Source organism: Pangasianodon hypophthalmus, chromosome 4 (genome assembly GCF_027358585.1).
Source record: "Pangasianodon hypophthalmus isolate fPanHyp1 chromosome 4, fPanHyp1.pri, whole genome shotgun sequence".
NCBI classification, from domain to species: Eukaryota; Metazoa; Chordata; class Actinopteri; order Siluriformes; family Pangasiidae; genus Pangasianodon; species Pangasianodon hypophthalmus.
This window is the reverse complement of record NC_069713.1, coordinates 11,541,871-11,557,606: the sequence shown is the minus strand read 5'-3', so window position 1 is coordinate 11,557,606 and position 15,736 is coordinate 11,541,871. Positions and strand designations below refer to the sequence as shown.

The 15,736-nt window shown below is 36.7% G+C and overlaps 1 protein-coding gene across 4 annotated transcripts in view; it reads left to right on the top strand.

Annotated features, from left to right (window-relative positions):
• Window positions 1-12,779: 12,779 nt before the first annotated feature.
• Window positions 12,780-15,736, top strand: part of svep1 (sushi, von Willebrand factor type A, EGF and pentraxin domain containing 1) — an 88,055-nt gene continuing 85,098 nt past the window's right edge. For 2 of the 4 annotated variants that reach the window (XM_026936737.3, XM_026936740.3), the window contains exon 1: window positions 12,781-13,879. In XM_026936737.3, the coding sequence (XP_026792538.3) occupies window positions 13,403-13,879 (477 nt within the window). In that variant the 5' untranslated portion in view covers window positions 12,781-13,402. Of the gene's footprint in view, window positions 13,880-15,736 lie in introns of all 4 variants that reach the window. The other 2 variants (XM_026936738.3, XM_026936739.3) reach the window with 2 other exon arrangements.

The following is a 15,736-nucleotide window of genomic DNA, read 5'->3' as shown; positions in this document are numbered from 1 at the left end:
TTTAATACATTTGTCAAAATATTTTTCCTGCGGTCTTCAGTAGGAGTGGCTCACCTCCTTCACATATTTGATATGGATGGAAGCTAATATTGACTTCATTGTGAAAAAGGCCGAGCTGAGACAGCTGAATGTGCCTCAGGAGCAGATCTACAAAACCACCACTGAGTCTGATTCGGCTCTGCCAAACATAAGCACTGTCAGCTCATCAGTGATTTTAATAAAAAGAAGCAGTCTATTCTTCACAGTTAATCTCCATAGCTAAGAAGCAGGTGGAAAAAATCATTGCTGACCCCTTGCATCCTGGACACCACATATTTGAACTCTTTCCCTCTAGCAGATGCTTTAAATTGAAGTGCACACACACACACACACACACACACACACACACACACACACACACAAAAAATACCAGACTCATGAATGTGTAATCCCCCCACACATGTAATGTTACTGTCAGTATTGTATTCAGTCTGCAATAGTTGGATATGGGTTGGAATGATTTTTGTAAAACAGCTTAATTAGATAGCTTAATTAGTTTAATCAAGCTGTGTAAAAATGATTGTCATCTTTGACTCATATATTCCATATATACTACAATATTTTGCACTAACCATTGTATATATTACCTTTTGGAATACCTCTCTTCTTGTCTATTTTATTAATTTTTTTATTTGTATTTGTCTATCATTCCAAATCATTCCCCTTGTGAGCTGCTAAACAGTCTTTAGTTGTTCAAAACAATGACAATAAAATTCTATTCTATTCTATTCTATTCTATTCTATTCTATTCTATATTCCTACCCAACTATTACTGTTTTATTTTAGTTAAACTAAACTAAAATAAGTACTATTTTTGTTACAACACAGGGATTGTTTATACTTTTTTGTGACTTCTTTTTTAAAATTGATGTTAGAAATATAAATCAGATCATTATTCTGAATGACAATTTTGCATTGTACATCTTTGTTTCTAGCATAATATATACAATCCTAAAAAAAAAACATTTATGAGACAAGAGAGAATTAAGAGATAAAAGATATGCAACATTTAGGGCAGGCATATTGATGATTCTAAGTGAAATTTATACTTTAAGAATTATATTAAATATAGCAACTATTACTGTTTTAATAAAATAAAATAATAATGTTTTCATAAGTCAAGAAAAAATTTCTCTGTAGGCTTTGCTGAATGGTTGCTGAATAAACAAATCATGGAAGATGAGGTTATTCTGATGATTTGTTTAATTATTCAGCAAACCATTCAAAAATGGATTATTAAAAACAACTACAATACATGCAGTATAATTAATAAGGCACAAATCAGTAAATTTAAACCGCAAGATATTTGTATGTTTTGAATAATGGCAGTTTGTTTGGCCTGTATAGCCAGAGACTGTCCTAGTTAAGAAATCCAGCTGAAACATTTCACTGAGGTTACGCCAGGGGCGCTAGTCCACACTGCAGTTTATCGGTTTAACGGTTTATCCATCTTCAATTGCACAAAGATAGCTATAGTGCTAGCTACAGTTTGTAGCATGACAAGGTCACCACAGATTATATATTGGCCATTAGTTTTTCTTCATTTCATGAACATGATTGGATGCTATATACAGATTATATATTGGCCATTAGTTTTTCTTCATTTCATGAACATGATTGGATGCTAAACAGACATAAGTGAATGCTAAACTGAGCCCATTCGACTGACGTGTAGCATACAGTCATTGACTAGACGAGAGATAACAAGACCTTCCAGATTTGTAACTTTGTACTTTGAAGGTCTAAATAAAAATGTAAGGCGTGAAAACATTTTTTCTTGGAAATGTAATTAAGTAAGAGTACAAGTATTCAACTTCAATAATATTCAGGCAAAGCACCAAATGCACCAAAATAAAATTGAAGTATACTATTGAAGTTCAGGTGCTTAACTATTTTCCAACTCTGACTGTGGATTAAACGGTTACTGAAGATGAGTGAATGAACTACACTAAACTAAACTAAACTAAACTAAACTAAACTAAACTAAACTAATTATTATTGCTATCCAACAGCTTTTGTTTATATTTTTTGTGACTTCTTGCTTCTTTTTTTGATTGATGTTGATATTAGATGTTAGAATTGTAATGCAGCTCTTTATTCTGAATGACAACTTTGCACTTTAGATATTTACTTCTGTACATTTTTCCTAAAAACCTTATGAGACAGCAGAGAGCTGAATGGTACTGTGTGATATTTACATTACACATTCACAATTCTCTGTGAAATTAATATTCTGTTAAAAAGACACTTCACATATGCTCATATAATATTATTATATTATAATTGCATTATAATTTCTGTTTATTTTTATTTAAATTTAGCAACCATGTGTCTGTTTTTTGTTTTGTTTTGCTGTTTTTTTGTGTCAGTGTCCTTGTCACCTTTTTAATTTTTGCATGTACAAGTGTTTTGGTCCAGTGCAGCTTGATTTATGATTTTATTTTTTTTATGCTTTCTTGTTGCTTTCATTGGAGCAGTTTATATTTCTGAATTAGGAGGATTAATATGTTGCATGTGAACTGGATTGTGTGTGTAGGTGTGATTTTGTGTGCATGCATATTAAACTGTACCGTATATCTGCAGCTGTAGTCAGCGTGAATCTCCTAATCCAGCTGTTACCCTCAATAGGTCATGTTGTATTTTGCCCTCATATGCTTTTGAACATGGTGTACTTACTATCTCTCTATGTTTTCACCTTTCACTGCATGCTCTTTTGGTGACTGGCTCATTCCAGTTCCCTCTGCTTCTTCCCTTTCCTCAGGCATGCCACAACCCCTCCACCCATGACTCTCCTGTCTGTCTGACTGTCTGGCTGAATGTGTGATAATTCTGTAGTCAGCAAACTGACAAACCTCAGAAGTTAGTGTATGAGTCTGACCTTATTTTGTCTATATGCAAGGTTGTGTGTGTGTGTGAAGATTATTTATGTCATTTTTATGTGGAATGTTTCACAGTGTATCTGTGGTGAAGCATTTTAACACACAGGGTTTTTATATAGTCTTTTACTTGCACAAGTGTAGTTTTGTAAAGGACTGGGTTCCTATGTGTGTGCGTGTGTGTGTGTGTTTGTGTGTGTGCATGCTAAAATGTGTCTGTGGATATATTTAATCACACCAACATCTCTCATCTACTCACTTTCAGTAACGCCTTTATGAAGGTCAGGGTCAAGGCGAATCTGGAGCCTATCCCGGGAACGCCGTGTAAGAATATTTATCCCCTTGCTGATGCGTTCTGTCTTTGGTCAGTGCCATGTTACAGCATCAGAGTGTGGGCGTGGACCTTCATCCATCCGCAGAGCTAATGAAATATTCATACACACACGTCACACTGCTCTGAACTACCTCTAGCATTCCAAAATTATCAACAGAAGATACCTACATACATTATGCAAACACACTGAGCTCCCGCAAATGAAAACACACATGCAGATATGTCCACTAATAAGTGCTGTATTAGTGGAAGTACTGTAACAGTGTGAATTTTTGTATGGCTTGCATAATGTGTGTGATGGCTGTGTGTGTGTTTCCTTCCAGTTTTAATTCCAAGCTCAGTAACTGAACTATAAATCCCAATACTTCTAAAAGAAGACTAATCTTACACTACTCAGTCCAGGAAAAATGCTTTACATGAGCCCTATTTCAAAAGGCCCTATTTTCCAAAACCATGTCATAAACATTTCATCGAAAATATCATACGCTGTCATGAGTTGCCATGACAATTTTCATTTCATAGCAGAACATAGCTTGGGTGTTTATGCCTAGCTTGTTACTTTTTTCTTTCTCTGTCAGTTCTTTTTTTTTAAATATTACATGTTTAAAAGGCACTAATGGGGCTTGTTAGCTCAAATGTCATGACAAGGCATTAATAATTTTGCCACAGATAAAACAAGGACATGTCGTGAAAGACCTCATAAACCTTTTATGCATTCATCTAACTGTAGTAAACATCATATCCTGGTCAGGCTATTGATGGATCTGGAGCATATCTCAGGAACACAGGCCACAAGACCAGAATACACCATGCACAAATATGCATGTAAATTATGTCTGTTAAGTGATATTTTTTATGGGGTCAAAATGGATGTAACACTTACACTATATGGCTATACGTTTGTGGATACCTGACCATCACAACCATATGTGGTTGTTGAACATCCCATTCCAGATTGAATCCCCTCTTTGCTGTTATACATAGTAACCTGCACTCTTCTGGGAATGCTTTCCACTAGATTTTGGAGCACGGCTGTGGGGATTTGTGATCATTCAGCCACAAGAGCATTAGGGTGGTCAGGCACTGATGTCGAGTGAGGAGGCCTGGGGTGCAGTTGGCATTTCAATTCAACACAAAGGTGTTCAGTGGGGTTGAGGTCAGGGTTCTGTGCAGGCCACTTTAGTTCTTCGAATCCAGCCTTGGCACACCATGTCTTTATGGAGCTTGCTTTGTGCACAGGGGTGCTGTCATGCTGGAACAGGTTTGGACCCTGTAGTTCCAGTGAAGGGAAGTTTGAATGCTACAGCATGCAGAGACATCCTATACAATTGTGTGCTTCCTCCTTTGTGGCAACAGTTTGGGTAAGACCCTCGTATAGCTGTGATGGTCAGGTCTCCACATACTTTTGTCCATATGGTGTATTTCATCAAGTGGCATGTGGGTGGCATGGTAGTGTAATGGGTAGTGTTGCTGCTATACATCGCCACGGTTCAATCCTGAGCTTGGCTTACTGTCAGTGTGAGCTTACTCCATTTTTTATTCTGCACAAATATGCCAGATTAGCTTGACTGTGAATGAGTGTGAATGTGTATGTTCACGGTGCCCTGTGATGGACTGGTGTCCCCCCTGGAATAAGATCTGGATTCACCATGACCCTGACTAGGATAAAGCAATTCCTGATGATGAATGAATGAATGAATGAATGAGTGTACACTGTCATGACATTAAATATAACAGCTCTTACTAAGAGTTACCAGCGATAGTAACATGACAGCTATACAACTGGACATAAACCATAATGGCAACTACTCACAGCTTATTATATCTGCCATGACACTTCGATGGCATAGTTATGTCAGTGCTATAAGTGTTGTAAGTGTTACTCACTTAACTGTAAGGTCCTGTGTGTTCAGATGAGTTGAGAGTGTTTGAGACATCCAGCAGATGGCGCCAGTGAAATGCAAATATTACACTATTATACAAGCTTAAACATAGACCTAGACAATAGAGCAAATTTCTCTGCAATTCTCTATATTCTCAGTAAATCCCTGTAAACGTGGTGCTTTTCAAAAAAAAGGGAAAAAAAAGAATACAGACTGTTTGAACAATTGCAGTATGCAAATGAAATTTCATCTCACAAAATTTGTGTGAATAAAAATAAAAATTTAATCTACTTTATCTAATCTATTAGGATGTTTAATAAGTTGATTACTTTTTGAAATAAACCCAATAAAGTGAATATCACAGTCGTCAGCAATGTGTATGGAAAACGTTTTGTGCATTAACATTCATAAAGTTGTGGGTTTTTTAATATATTATCTGTACATATGTAAACTTGATGATAATATCTGAAATATCAGCTAGATTAGTTGATTGGTCTAGCTGATATTTCAGGTATTATCATCATGTTGCACAGAGGACAGAGGCGATGTAACCTGCATCAGAAAAAGACTGGTTATGAAAATAATAACGTCTCCATGAAACAAGGTGTAGTAAAAGAGCAAAGGTGACTCACCATGCTGTAATTTCAACTCTTTATAACCCATTGAAATTCCATTTTTATGACCATATAAAGGTTGTATAAATCAACTTACTTAAGCATAAATTACAGAGGGTTGTATAAATACGCTAAGTTGCCTGAGTAATTAGTGAACTGTGGATCTTTTATCAAATCATAAATTTTTTTTGTGGGCTTTGCTGAATGGCTGCTGAGTAAACAATTCATGGGAGATGAGCTTATTCCTATGATTTGTTTAATTACTCTGCAAACCATTTAAAGAAGGATTATGAAAAAGGGCTAGAACACATGCAGTACAATTAACAAGGCATAAATTATTAAACTTCAACTGCAAGATATTTTGTATGTTTTTGAAGGTCTAAATAAAAATGTAAGGCATTAAAACATTTTTTTCTTGGAAATGTAATTAAGTAAAAGTACAAGCATTCAACTTCAATAATACTCAGGTAAAGCATAAATGCACCAAAATAAAATGTAAGTATACTATTGAAGTTAATTACTCAAATATTTTCCACTCCTGATTGTGGTGCTATTCCTGCCTCACATCCAGTGTTTCTGGGATAGACTCCAGATCCACTGCAGCCCCCTAGGATTAAACAGTGAGTGAATGAATGAATCATCAGTTTTTCCTGTGAAGGTTTAATTAAAACTACAGCCAGGTCTCTGAACTCTGTCAGAGAGGATTGCAACTTTATTTTCCAAGATTTTGGACGCAGTTATGAAGTAGGTGGGTATGCAAGATTACAAATTATTTATATCACATTTAGATAGTAAATGGTAACTTGTGAAACTGTTTATACTGTTGCTAATAATTAGATTTTTATATCGTTATCTTCTATATCTATCTTTGTTTTCTCTAAAGGCTAAGCAAACCTTTGCCCTTGATTATATGAACAGAAATAAAGGAGATTATGGCTATAATGACTGTTAAAGGCAGGTGAAGATCATGCTCTGTCCATGGCTGTGTGGTAGAAATCACTGATTAAACTTGTCGCGACAGCTTAAAGGCTAGTTTTATAAGCACTGCTTCAGTACAACATTTCTAGTGGATTATGGATGAGCTGGATAAACTTGACAAAAACATCAGGATCTAATGAGGACTAATGTAGCCACTGAGTTCCCTGAGTTGTGTGTGAGCCGAAAAAATGCTGACTGTGTAAACTTGTGTTCCAACAACAACCGCTTCAGCTACTTCCTCCCAGGGTGTTGTGGTGGAAGGCAAATCAAATGAAGAGCTGACAACAGCATTGATGATTAAGGACTGACGGACTTTCTTAATGATGAACGTATACCTGCAATATGAATGACTGCGAGCTGAATGAATAACAGTGTTGGATCTTGCCTGAATAAATTGGAAGAGGTTGATGTAATTAACACCAAATTGGATGAACATGGACTTCACCCATGAATGTGCTGCATTATTTTGCAGTGTATCTCTCTGGAGGAGAATGGCCAATTAATTGCAAAAAAAAAAAAAAGCTGCCTCATCAAACAAAGATAATTGACCCCATGAGCTTAACTCTAAGAAGAGGTCTATTACTAGACCTCTACAAATGTCTAAAAAGGGAAAAGAAAAATGTTTGCATTCCTCAGTAAACTGTACAGTCATCTCAGTCAGTGTCTCTGAGGAAGTGATGCTAGTTTGCCACATGGAGCTTTTGAATAAATGGATTCATGCTGTATTCCTTTAAAATGGGATGTGCTTTACACTGTCAGGAAATAGTTGTGCATGAGTCTAAAGATGCTTAAAAGAACTAAAGACCATCCCAAGGGATAAAATATACTTTCTTAAAAACAGTGATGGACTTCTTATCCTTTACAGATTTAGTAACCTTTTTGGACACCAAAAAGGCAGCTAGTCATCTAAAGAGAACCTGGTGATGATGACAGCCCTCATATAAATCAACACTTTTCAACCTCTTTGTAGCCAGGGATGCCTTTAACTCTAAAATAAATTCCACTGACCAATCTAAATTGGATCATAAGGTTTTGCACAAACTTGTGGTGTCCATGCCAGCTCGAGTGCACACTCTCAAAAAGGAAGAAAGGGGAACAAACCAAATTCTCTGAAACTCATGTAAATATTTCAAAGATTCTACTTTTCACTGAAGTTGTTGTTAATAATATAATTTGTAATGAAGATTGTTTTATTAATTTAGAAAAGAATGCAAAATAGAAGCATTTTCACTAGTGCTCTCAAATTTTTGGACCCCACTGTATGTACACTGCACTGCTTTTCCTTCAATTTGTAGACTAAGAGAGGAATAAAACATTCTGTTATGGAAATATACATATATAGAAAATAATCAAAGACAGGGTGGTGTGATGCATTCTGACTAGAAGCAGAGTTACTGTTACCACCTGGAAGATTATTTTCCTCCCTTTTTCTATCTCTTAAAGTTCATAAGACAAAAAAAAAAAAAAAAAAATTGCAGCTTGTCACGTTATTGGGAGACCGGAAAGTCGTCTGTCCTGAAGACTCGCCTGTGGCGGAAAATACAAATGATTTTATAAACATGTGAAGATTGAATGTATATTATATATATACTATATAGTATACTATATACATGTATAATGTAATGTTCCCTGGGATATCTTTAAAATATGGAGTACATCTCGAAATACTGATGTGTGCTGTAGTGTCTAAAGACATTGTTAACTCAGTCTGTGTTGCTTTTTCTAGTCATGTGAAACAGACTCCAAATCTGTAACTGGTTTTGTCTCTTAAAATAAAAATTAGGTCAATTTTTCTTAAACATCAATTTACCATTTCAGTAATGCTTACTGAAATCACATACCATGTAGCATCAGATAAAGCTTATTGAATAAGCAGGATAACAACTATCAAGTGATGAAGCCCTGAGAGTTTGTTTGTAACACACCTTGTTGCTTGGTGGCCTAAAATTCTGCCTGTTTTGTGTTTTTATTCTTCATTTGTTTTGTGTTTATTGCTTTATCTGACACGGTCCCTTCATTATATCTTTTAGCATGAAACATGTATTCAATTGATCACCATTTAAACAGCAGCTGTCTTTACATTGCAAAATGAGTACAGTGTAATGATATTAGGATAAATATGATTCTGTAGAACCTAATTAATTTTTATCTACATGATGATTAAATGTGAGTGGAGACATTTGGCCTGAAGGGTGCACTGTTTCACAAGTTATAAAGGGGAAGAACATCAACCTGTCAATAGGTGCCAAATAGCTGTTGTGTTGTTCTGCAGAACTTCACTTATTTTTAATTTTCTGAATATATATATATATATATATATATATATATATATATATATATATATATATATATATATATATATATATACATACATGTGCGTGTGTGTGTGTGTGTGTGTGTGTGTGTGAATAATTTGATGTGTTTTGTTACAGAAGGAGTAACATATATGTAGACAGAAGATCTGCCAGGCAGTTACAGTATTTAATATTTACAGCATTTATATTCTATTGTCTCTACAGAAATGGCAATATACAGTGTAATCATGAATCATGTAAAAAAGAAAACTATGCTGCCAAACAATTGCTAAATATACAAACAGTACTGTGCAAAAGACTTTGGCATATGCAAAGAAATGCTGCATGCCCTCAAAAATAATGACATTAAACAAGTTAATTTAAAAAAAACAAAAACAAACAGTAGTCTCAGGTACAGATTGTGCAGTTTTATAAGGAACCTGAGGATTAAGTTTTACTGAGCACCTTGAAGAATGTGCCACACTTCTGGAGACTTTGACAATCACATTTGCTTCTGTTTTTGCAGCCAAACCCAACAGTCTTCATAATGTTTTTTTTTTTTTGTTTTGTTTTTTTTTTTTGTCTGAAAAGTGGTGTATTATGATATATTTTATAACAATCTTTTTGTTGTTGGAAAAGTAATGTTTGGTTGTTTGGTACTGACTTATTAATGCAGAAGTCATAATGTATGTAATGTATATGAATTTTTATGAAAAAAATTAGGGCATCTGAGAAAAATCCTAACAAAAGGAACTGATAAAAATGTGTTTATTAAAGCAAAGTTCTCAATTTAGTTCACATAAGAAGATATGAAATTACGCAAGAACTTGCTCAGTTGCAAAATTGAGCCGTTAGTAATAAACTGAAAAAATGCAAGATTACACAAAAAGAAACTGCTAAAATTACTGGTGAGAACAGTTCCATTATATGTGGGTCATAGACGTGAAAACCACAGAACAAAAAAAAAAAAAACAAGAAAAAAGTAAACTATTTACGTTATTTATTAAAATATCAAGTTACGCTAGCTAAGCAAACATTAGCTACCTAGCCAGGCTATCATTACTTAGCATTGCTTAGCTTCATCGCCAGTTGAAACTTGCTGCTTTTACCCTGCTTCAATAAAATAATTGAAGCTATGCTTTTTTAAATCAAAATTTTGGATAACAACATTATGGAAATGGGAAATGGGGAAAAAATTGCCAGATGAGGTTCCTTTGCTGCTTCAGTGCTTTTGGTTCCTAGTTTTACAGTAAAGTTACTGATAAGGTATGTTTTACTGTATTATTACAATAAAGTCACAGCAATGTTACAGTGGAGTAGCTATACAGTAAGGTCCTCTAATATTATATTATCTGCCATTACTCTAAATATTTTCACACAATATCAAACAGGCTACAGTATCGAACTATAAAACACATTTAAAGCATCATACTGGGTTAAACAGTGTTTTATTTTAGAAAATACAGAAATTCTTATAGTCTACTTCAGCTTTATTATGACTACTAGACATTACTGGAAAGTCTGAATATCTGACATGTTTTGATATATAACAGACTCAAACACTAGTTAATACTCACTGTTTCACACTGTTCATCTGCCAGCTGTTTTATTCCTTAGGCATTTTTCAAACAGTGTTTGGCACAAGATGAGGTTGTAGAGCAGAACCCCAAAATGTTTTGCCCTCTCCATACATATGGGTGTGGGTGTGTGAGTGTGTGTGGGTTTCTTGTTATAAATTATAAATACAAGTATCAAAAAAGTCAAATCTGAAAAAATACAGATTTTACGTGAATTTGGCCAAAGGTGAAGCATCAGGGATTCCAAGAGAAAAGTAAACACTTTCAGAGAGGTGGAACTCAGCATTTAGCCAATCGTGTATCTTCACTCGTTTTCATGAAGGAAATGAAGAGACTTGGAGTAAAATGGAGTCAACCATAAGTACTTTTAAGGTATTTATGTTCTACTGAAATAGCTAAATTCCTATATATACACACACACCGTCCACTTTATTAGGAACACCTGTACACCTGCTCATTTATGCAGTTAACCAATCAGTTAATCATGTGGCAGCAGCTCAATGCATGAAATCATTCAGATACAGGTCAAGAGCTTCAGTTAATGTTCATATCAAACATCAGAACGAGTAAAAAAAATGCAATCTCAGTGACTTTAACTGTGGCATGGTTGTTGGTGCCAGATGGGCTGGTTTGAGTATTTCAGAAACTGCTGATCTCCTGGGATTTTCACACACAGCAGTGGTGTAACTAGCTAGAATGGTGCCTAAATAATTAGGCTGGATATATACTGAACATTGAGTGTTTAACATCACTGTAAAACTAGCTATTAAAATAAAACATTTTTTTATTAGTTTGATCACTCTGAAAGAGTCTACTTTTGCCTGATGCTTTGCCTTTGGCCTAATTTACATAACATTTGTATTTTTGAGTTTTTTATTTAGAGTTCTTTTTTCTATCTCAAAAGCATAACCAGTAGTTTCAAGACCAATCTTACATCTAGCATGTTCAAAACAAAGAAAAATGCTGACAAAAACCTTTATTTATTACAAACACCACAGGAAAAAAATAATTTTATTTAATGTGACATTAATAATTCAAATATATGAAAATCATATTCAAATACCTTGTGTGTTCTGACCCAGCCATGGCCTCCTGTATCTCTCCATCACTCACTTCTGTCTATCTGAGCTCCTCTCCTCTGTTCTCCTCACAGTCCATCTCCAGACCCTCATTTTTTCCAGACAGGTTTTTGACACTTTGCATGCTGCCTGAGCTGAACCCTCAGCCGAAAGTCAGTAGCTGATGTTAATAATACGTGCTCAGTTTTCCCTCCTGTCAGTTTTCCCTCCTGTCTGTAAGTCCAAAAAAATTTTTTTTACAGTTTTGGGACGGAAACTGGATCTACAGCTAAACCGTGTGTCTGCACCCCTAACACCCTGTGATATATACAGGACTTTGTTTTGGTTACAGATAAAATCACAAATGAAAAAGTGTGTGTATGTGTGTGTGTGTGGGATGTGGGGAGATCTTGGGGGTCTGTTGTCTTTCTGCAGAATTTTCTCCTCCTAAGGCACCCAGGGGAAGAAGGAGGAAGTGATAACGTCTACATGGAATGGTGATCTTTCAAAACACTTCCACAGAACAAAGTAGGCAAAGTTTCCTATAGAATTCATTCCTCTGTGTTATCTGTGCTTTGAAGCTCCTGTACAGAGTTATGAGTTAAGATTTAGCTGAATAGCATTCTCCAAATTCAAGTTACGTTAAAAGCAAATCTATTCAAAAGTATGTTCTTACCAGGTTGAATGGAGTCATGGAATTAAAAACACAAAGCTACAAATCCTTGGATGACTGGAGGTGTTATTTAAGTAAAGACTTTTTAAAAAATCGAGTGTTTTGCATTTTGAGCACTAAACCAGTAATTTTGTTTAGTGGATTTGAGCCAGGCTTGGAACTTAATTTTTGATTCGGATTTTAAGTGAAATTTGTCTGTTTAAGGGTTTAACTAAACTATTTTTATTCCCTTGGGTGTTTTTGTACCAGCTTCATACTTGTCTGGCACCTTCTTAGTCTGTCTATTTCTCTCCCTGTGTCTGTCTGTCTCCCCTCTCTCTTTCTCTCACAGTGTTTCTCATTAGCGATGGCTCTTTTGGTATCTGCTGGGAGGCACAGTGTGTTGTGGTCTGTATGTGTGTGTGTGTGTGTGTGTGTGTGTGAGGGAGAGGTGGCGAGTGCCAGACATATGGAGTTGATCAGCAGGCTGGGTGCTGATGTTTTCTTTGGGAATGCTGACAGACTGACAGACAAACTAGTGCGATCCAGTGACACAAAATCTCACTTGGGCTCTGCTGAACAACCAGAAGAGAGTGAGCAGAGGAGAAGAGAAAAGAAGAAGACAAAAAAGGAGAAAGGAAAAAAAAGAAAGACATTTATTGTGACTGCCCCTTTTTTCTTCTCTTGCTGAGGTTGCTTTCTCCCTCTCTCTCTCTCTCTCTCTCTCACTCTTACTCTCACTCTACTCTTCTCATTCCCTCTCTCTTTCACCCCAGGACGGACACGCACACACTCTGTCTCTCACGGAACTTTTTTCACCCCACTCTCTCTCTTCCTCTCTCATTTGAAATGATTCTGAGAGGGAGGGAAGTATTTGAAGGCTTGCTGAGATGCAGAAACTCCCCAGACGCCTGAGACTAGAGCGGTGAGAGGAGAGGATTTGCCCTGCCGCACACTGACCACTCAACTAAATTATTGCAAGAGAAAGAGAAAACAAGGGGCCACAGGGAGAGGAGGTGTGCAGCAGACTGATATAACTAATTCTCCTTCCCTGGAAGTCACTACTGGCACTTTCACCTTCCTGCAGCGTGGACGTCATGGCTGCTCTGCGGTTTTCAGTCACTGTGTGGTTCTCGCTGGTGATCTGGAGCCTGCTGAGGACAAGTGTATCCAGCGTTCCATCTCAGACCCGCCGCAACATCTCAGAGAGTGCAGAGAGCAAAGTAGAACGTCTGGGCCAGACCTTCAGGCATAACGTGCGCCTGCTGCGTGAGCGTGGCGGCCGCCTCGAACTTGTCTTCCTTGTGGATGAGTCCTCCAGTGTGGGAGCAACCAACTTCAGGAGCGAGCTGCACTTCGTGCGGAAGATGCTCTCAGATTTCCCGGTGGCACCTGAAGCCACGCGTGTCGCTCTCATCACCTTCAGCTCAAAGAACCACGTGCTGACCAGGGTGGATTACATCTCAGCACCCAAAGCTCACCAGCACAAGTGCTCACTTTTCAATAAGGAGATTCCTGCCATCACGTATCGAGGAGGAGGCACGTATACCAGGGGAGCCTTTCAGCGAGCAGCGGTAAGTGTGTAGACCTGTTCAAAGTGTGTTTATAGGTGTATGCATGAGAGAGAGAGAGAGAGAGAGAGAGATAAAGAAAGAGATAACCGTCCTTTTCCCATGAAGACACTACACCAGCTTTACAGCATGAACATATGAGCTAAGCTTTCCATCACTGATTTACTGTCTGACTGTTATGCATGGTCAATGGGTTCAAAAGGAAGTCAGGAAAAGATGGAAATGTAAAGCGAGAAAGAGAGATGAAACCAGAATGGAAAAAGGGTTGTTTCTGTGCATAAGGAAAAACACAGAAATGCCGCAGTGTGGGTTAGAATGACTTATTATCTTTAATGCAGTTCACAGATGTAATAATGAACAAACCAGCTTTATAATATCTTATCTTTTTCCCATTCTCACATCCATGTGCTAAATAACAAATCAGGTCACTGTCCCTGAACGGCCTCAACGTATTACACATAAGAAAAATGAGCTATCACCTAAGCCATTAAACAGAGATGAAGAGGATATGGAGTGTGAAAGTGATTCATTCCTCTAATGCATAAGGTGAAAGTGCAAAGTTGTGTAATGCTAATATGGTTCATGGATAGAGTGATTGCAGAATATAATATACACCTAACTGGAGAGGCTGCATGAGTCCAGAGTGAAGCGAGGCCACAGGAGACACGCTGACTTCCCGTATGCTCAGTTCCACCTCCAGCTACATCGTGTCATGTCTTTTCATATTGAATTATGTTGTATTTCGTATACTGTGTTGCCTTATGTTGGAGCTACTGTGAGGTCAGTGAGATACACACTTACAACTGATACAAAGCAACTGAACTAAAAGTTTTGAAAAAGACAGACCATTGTAATGGTGAAAACACATTAATGGTCAAAACCTTGTCAATCAAGTCAATCATTATATCATTTAGAGTAATTTTGTACTGATTAAAGGGGCAGTTTGTAATGTCTAGAGCCCTCTGCTGCCTGCTAATGGAAGTACAATTACAAAAAAAAATTGCCTTTCTCTTCCACTGACTCCATGCCCTCTAGGAGAACTGTTAAAGGTTCCAAGCAGGTTTGTCTATAAAGCCTACTACTTTACCAGGGGGGAGCTGAGTTTTGGGCAAGAAAAAGTAAACATAAGCCTTGAACTGAAGAAACCGGCAAGACTATTGCATGGCCATACTCCACATTATTATTATATTGAAATCATATTTTTGTTATAGCCATAGATGCTCTGGCCATAGACACTCACACACTCTGGACAAACTGGACCTTTAATCCAAACAGTTGTTAGTAAGACAGTTAATGATCTTCCTTTAATGATCATGTTCCTAAAATGACTTTATTGCCTTCGTCTCCATGATGAAAGCTTCCGAAAGCTGACTCCGTTCTGGCCCTCTTACCCCAGCTGTGAGGCCTTTTACGGAAATGACTAGAGTCATATCCGTTTGTGCTTTTTAGGCATAAACCTGTGATTCATTTTAAGTCAATTCTTGGATTCAGACAAGAGAGCGAGATAACATAAACAGTTTCCTGTTTCTAATAAATGACCTTTTTTCCTTTTCTCTGACACATATATATGACTTAGTGCGTCTGGGTTGAATAAGAGGTTTGAAACCAAATTGCTCTCTCTTTCTCTCGCTCTCTTTTCATACTTTGCCACACTTGAATCCACTTTTGGAGTGGCATTTTTTAATATTTTGCACACACACACACACACACACACATATATATACAGTATATATACAGTACATATATACATATATACAGCACTGTGCAAAAGTCTTAAGCACCCTATTTTTGTTTAGTACAAACTTTGTTATAGATGTTTATTTTATGACTTCTACATTATTGATTCAGTACAAAAAAATT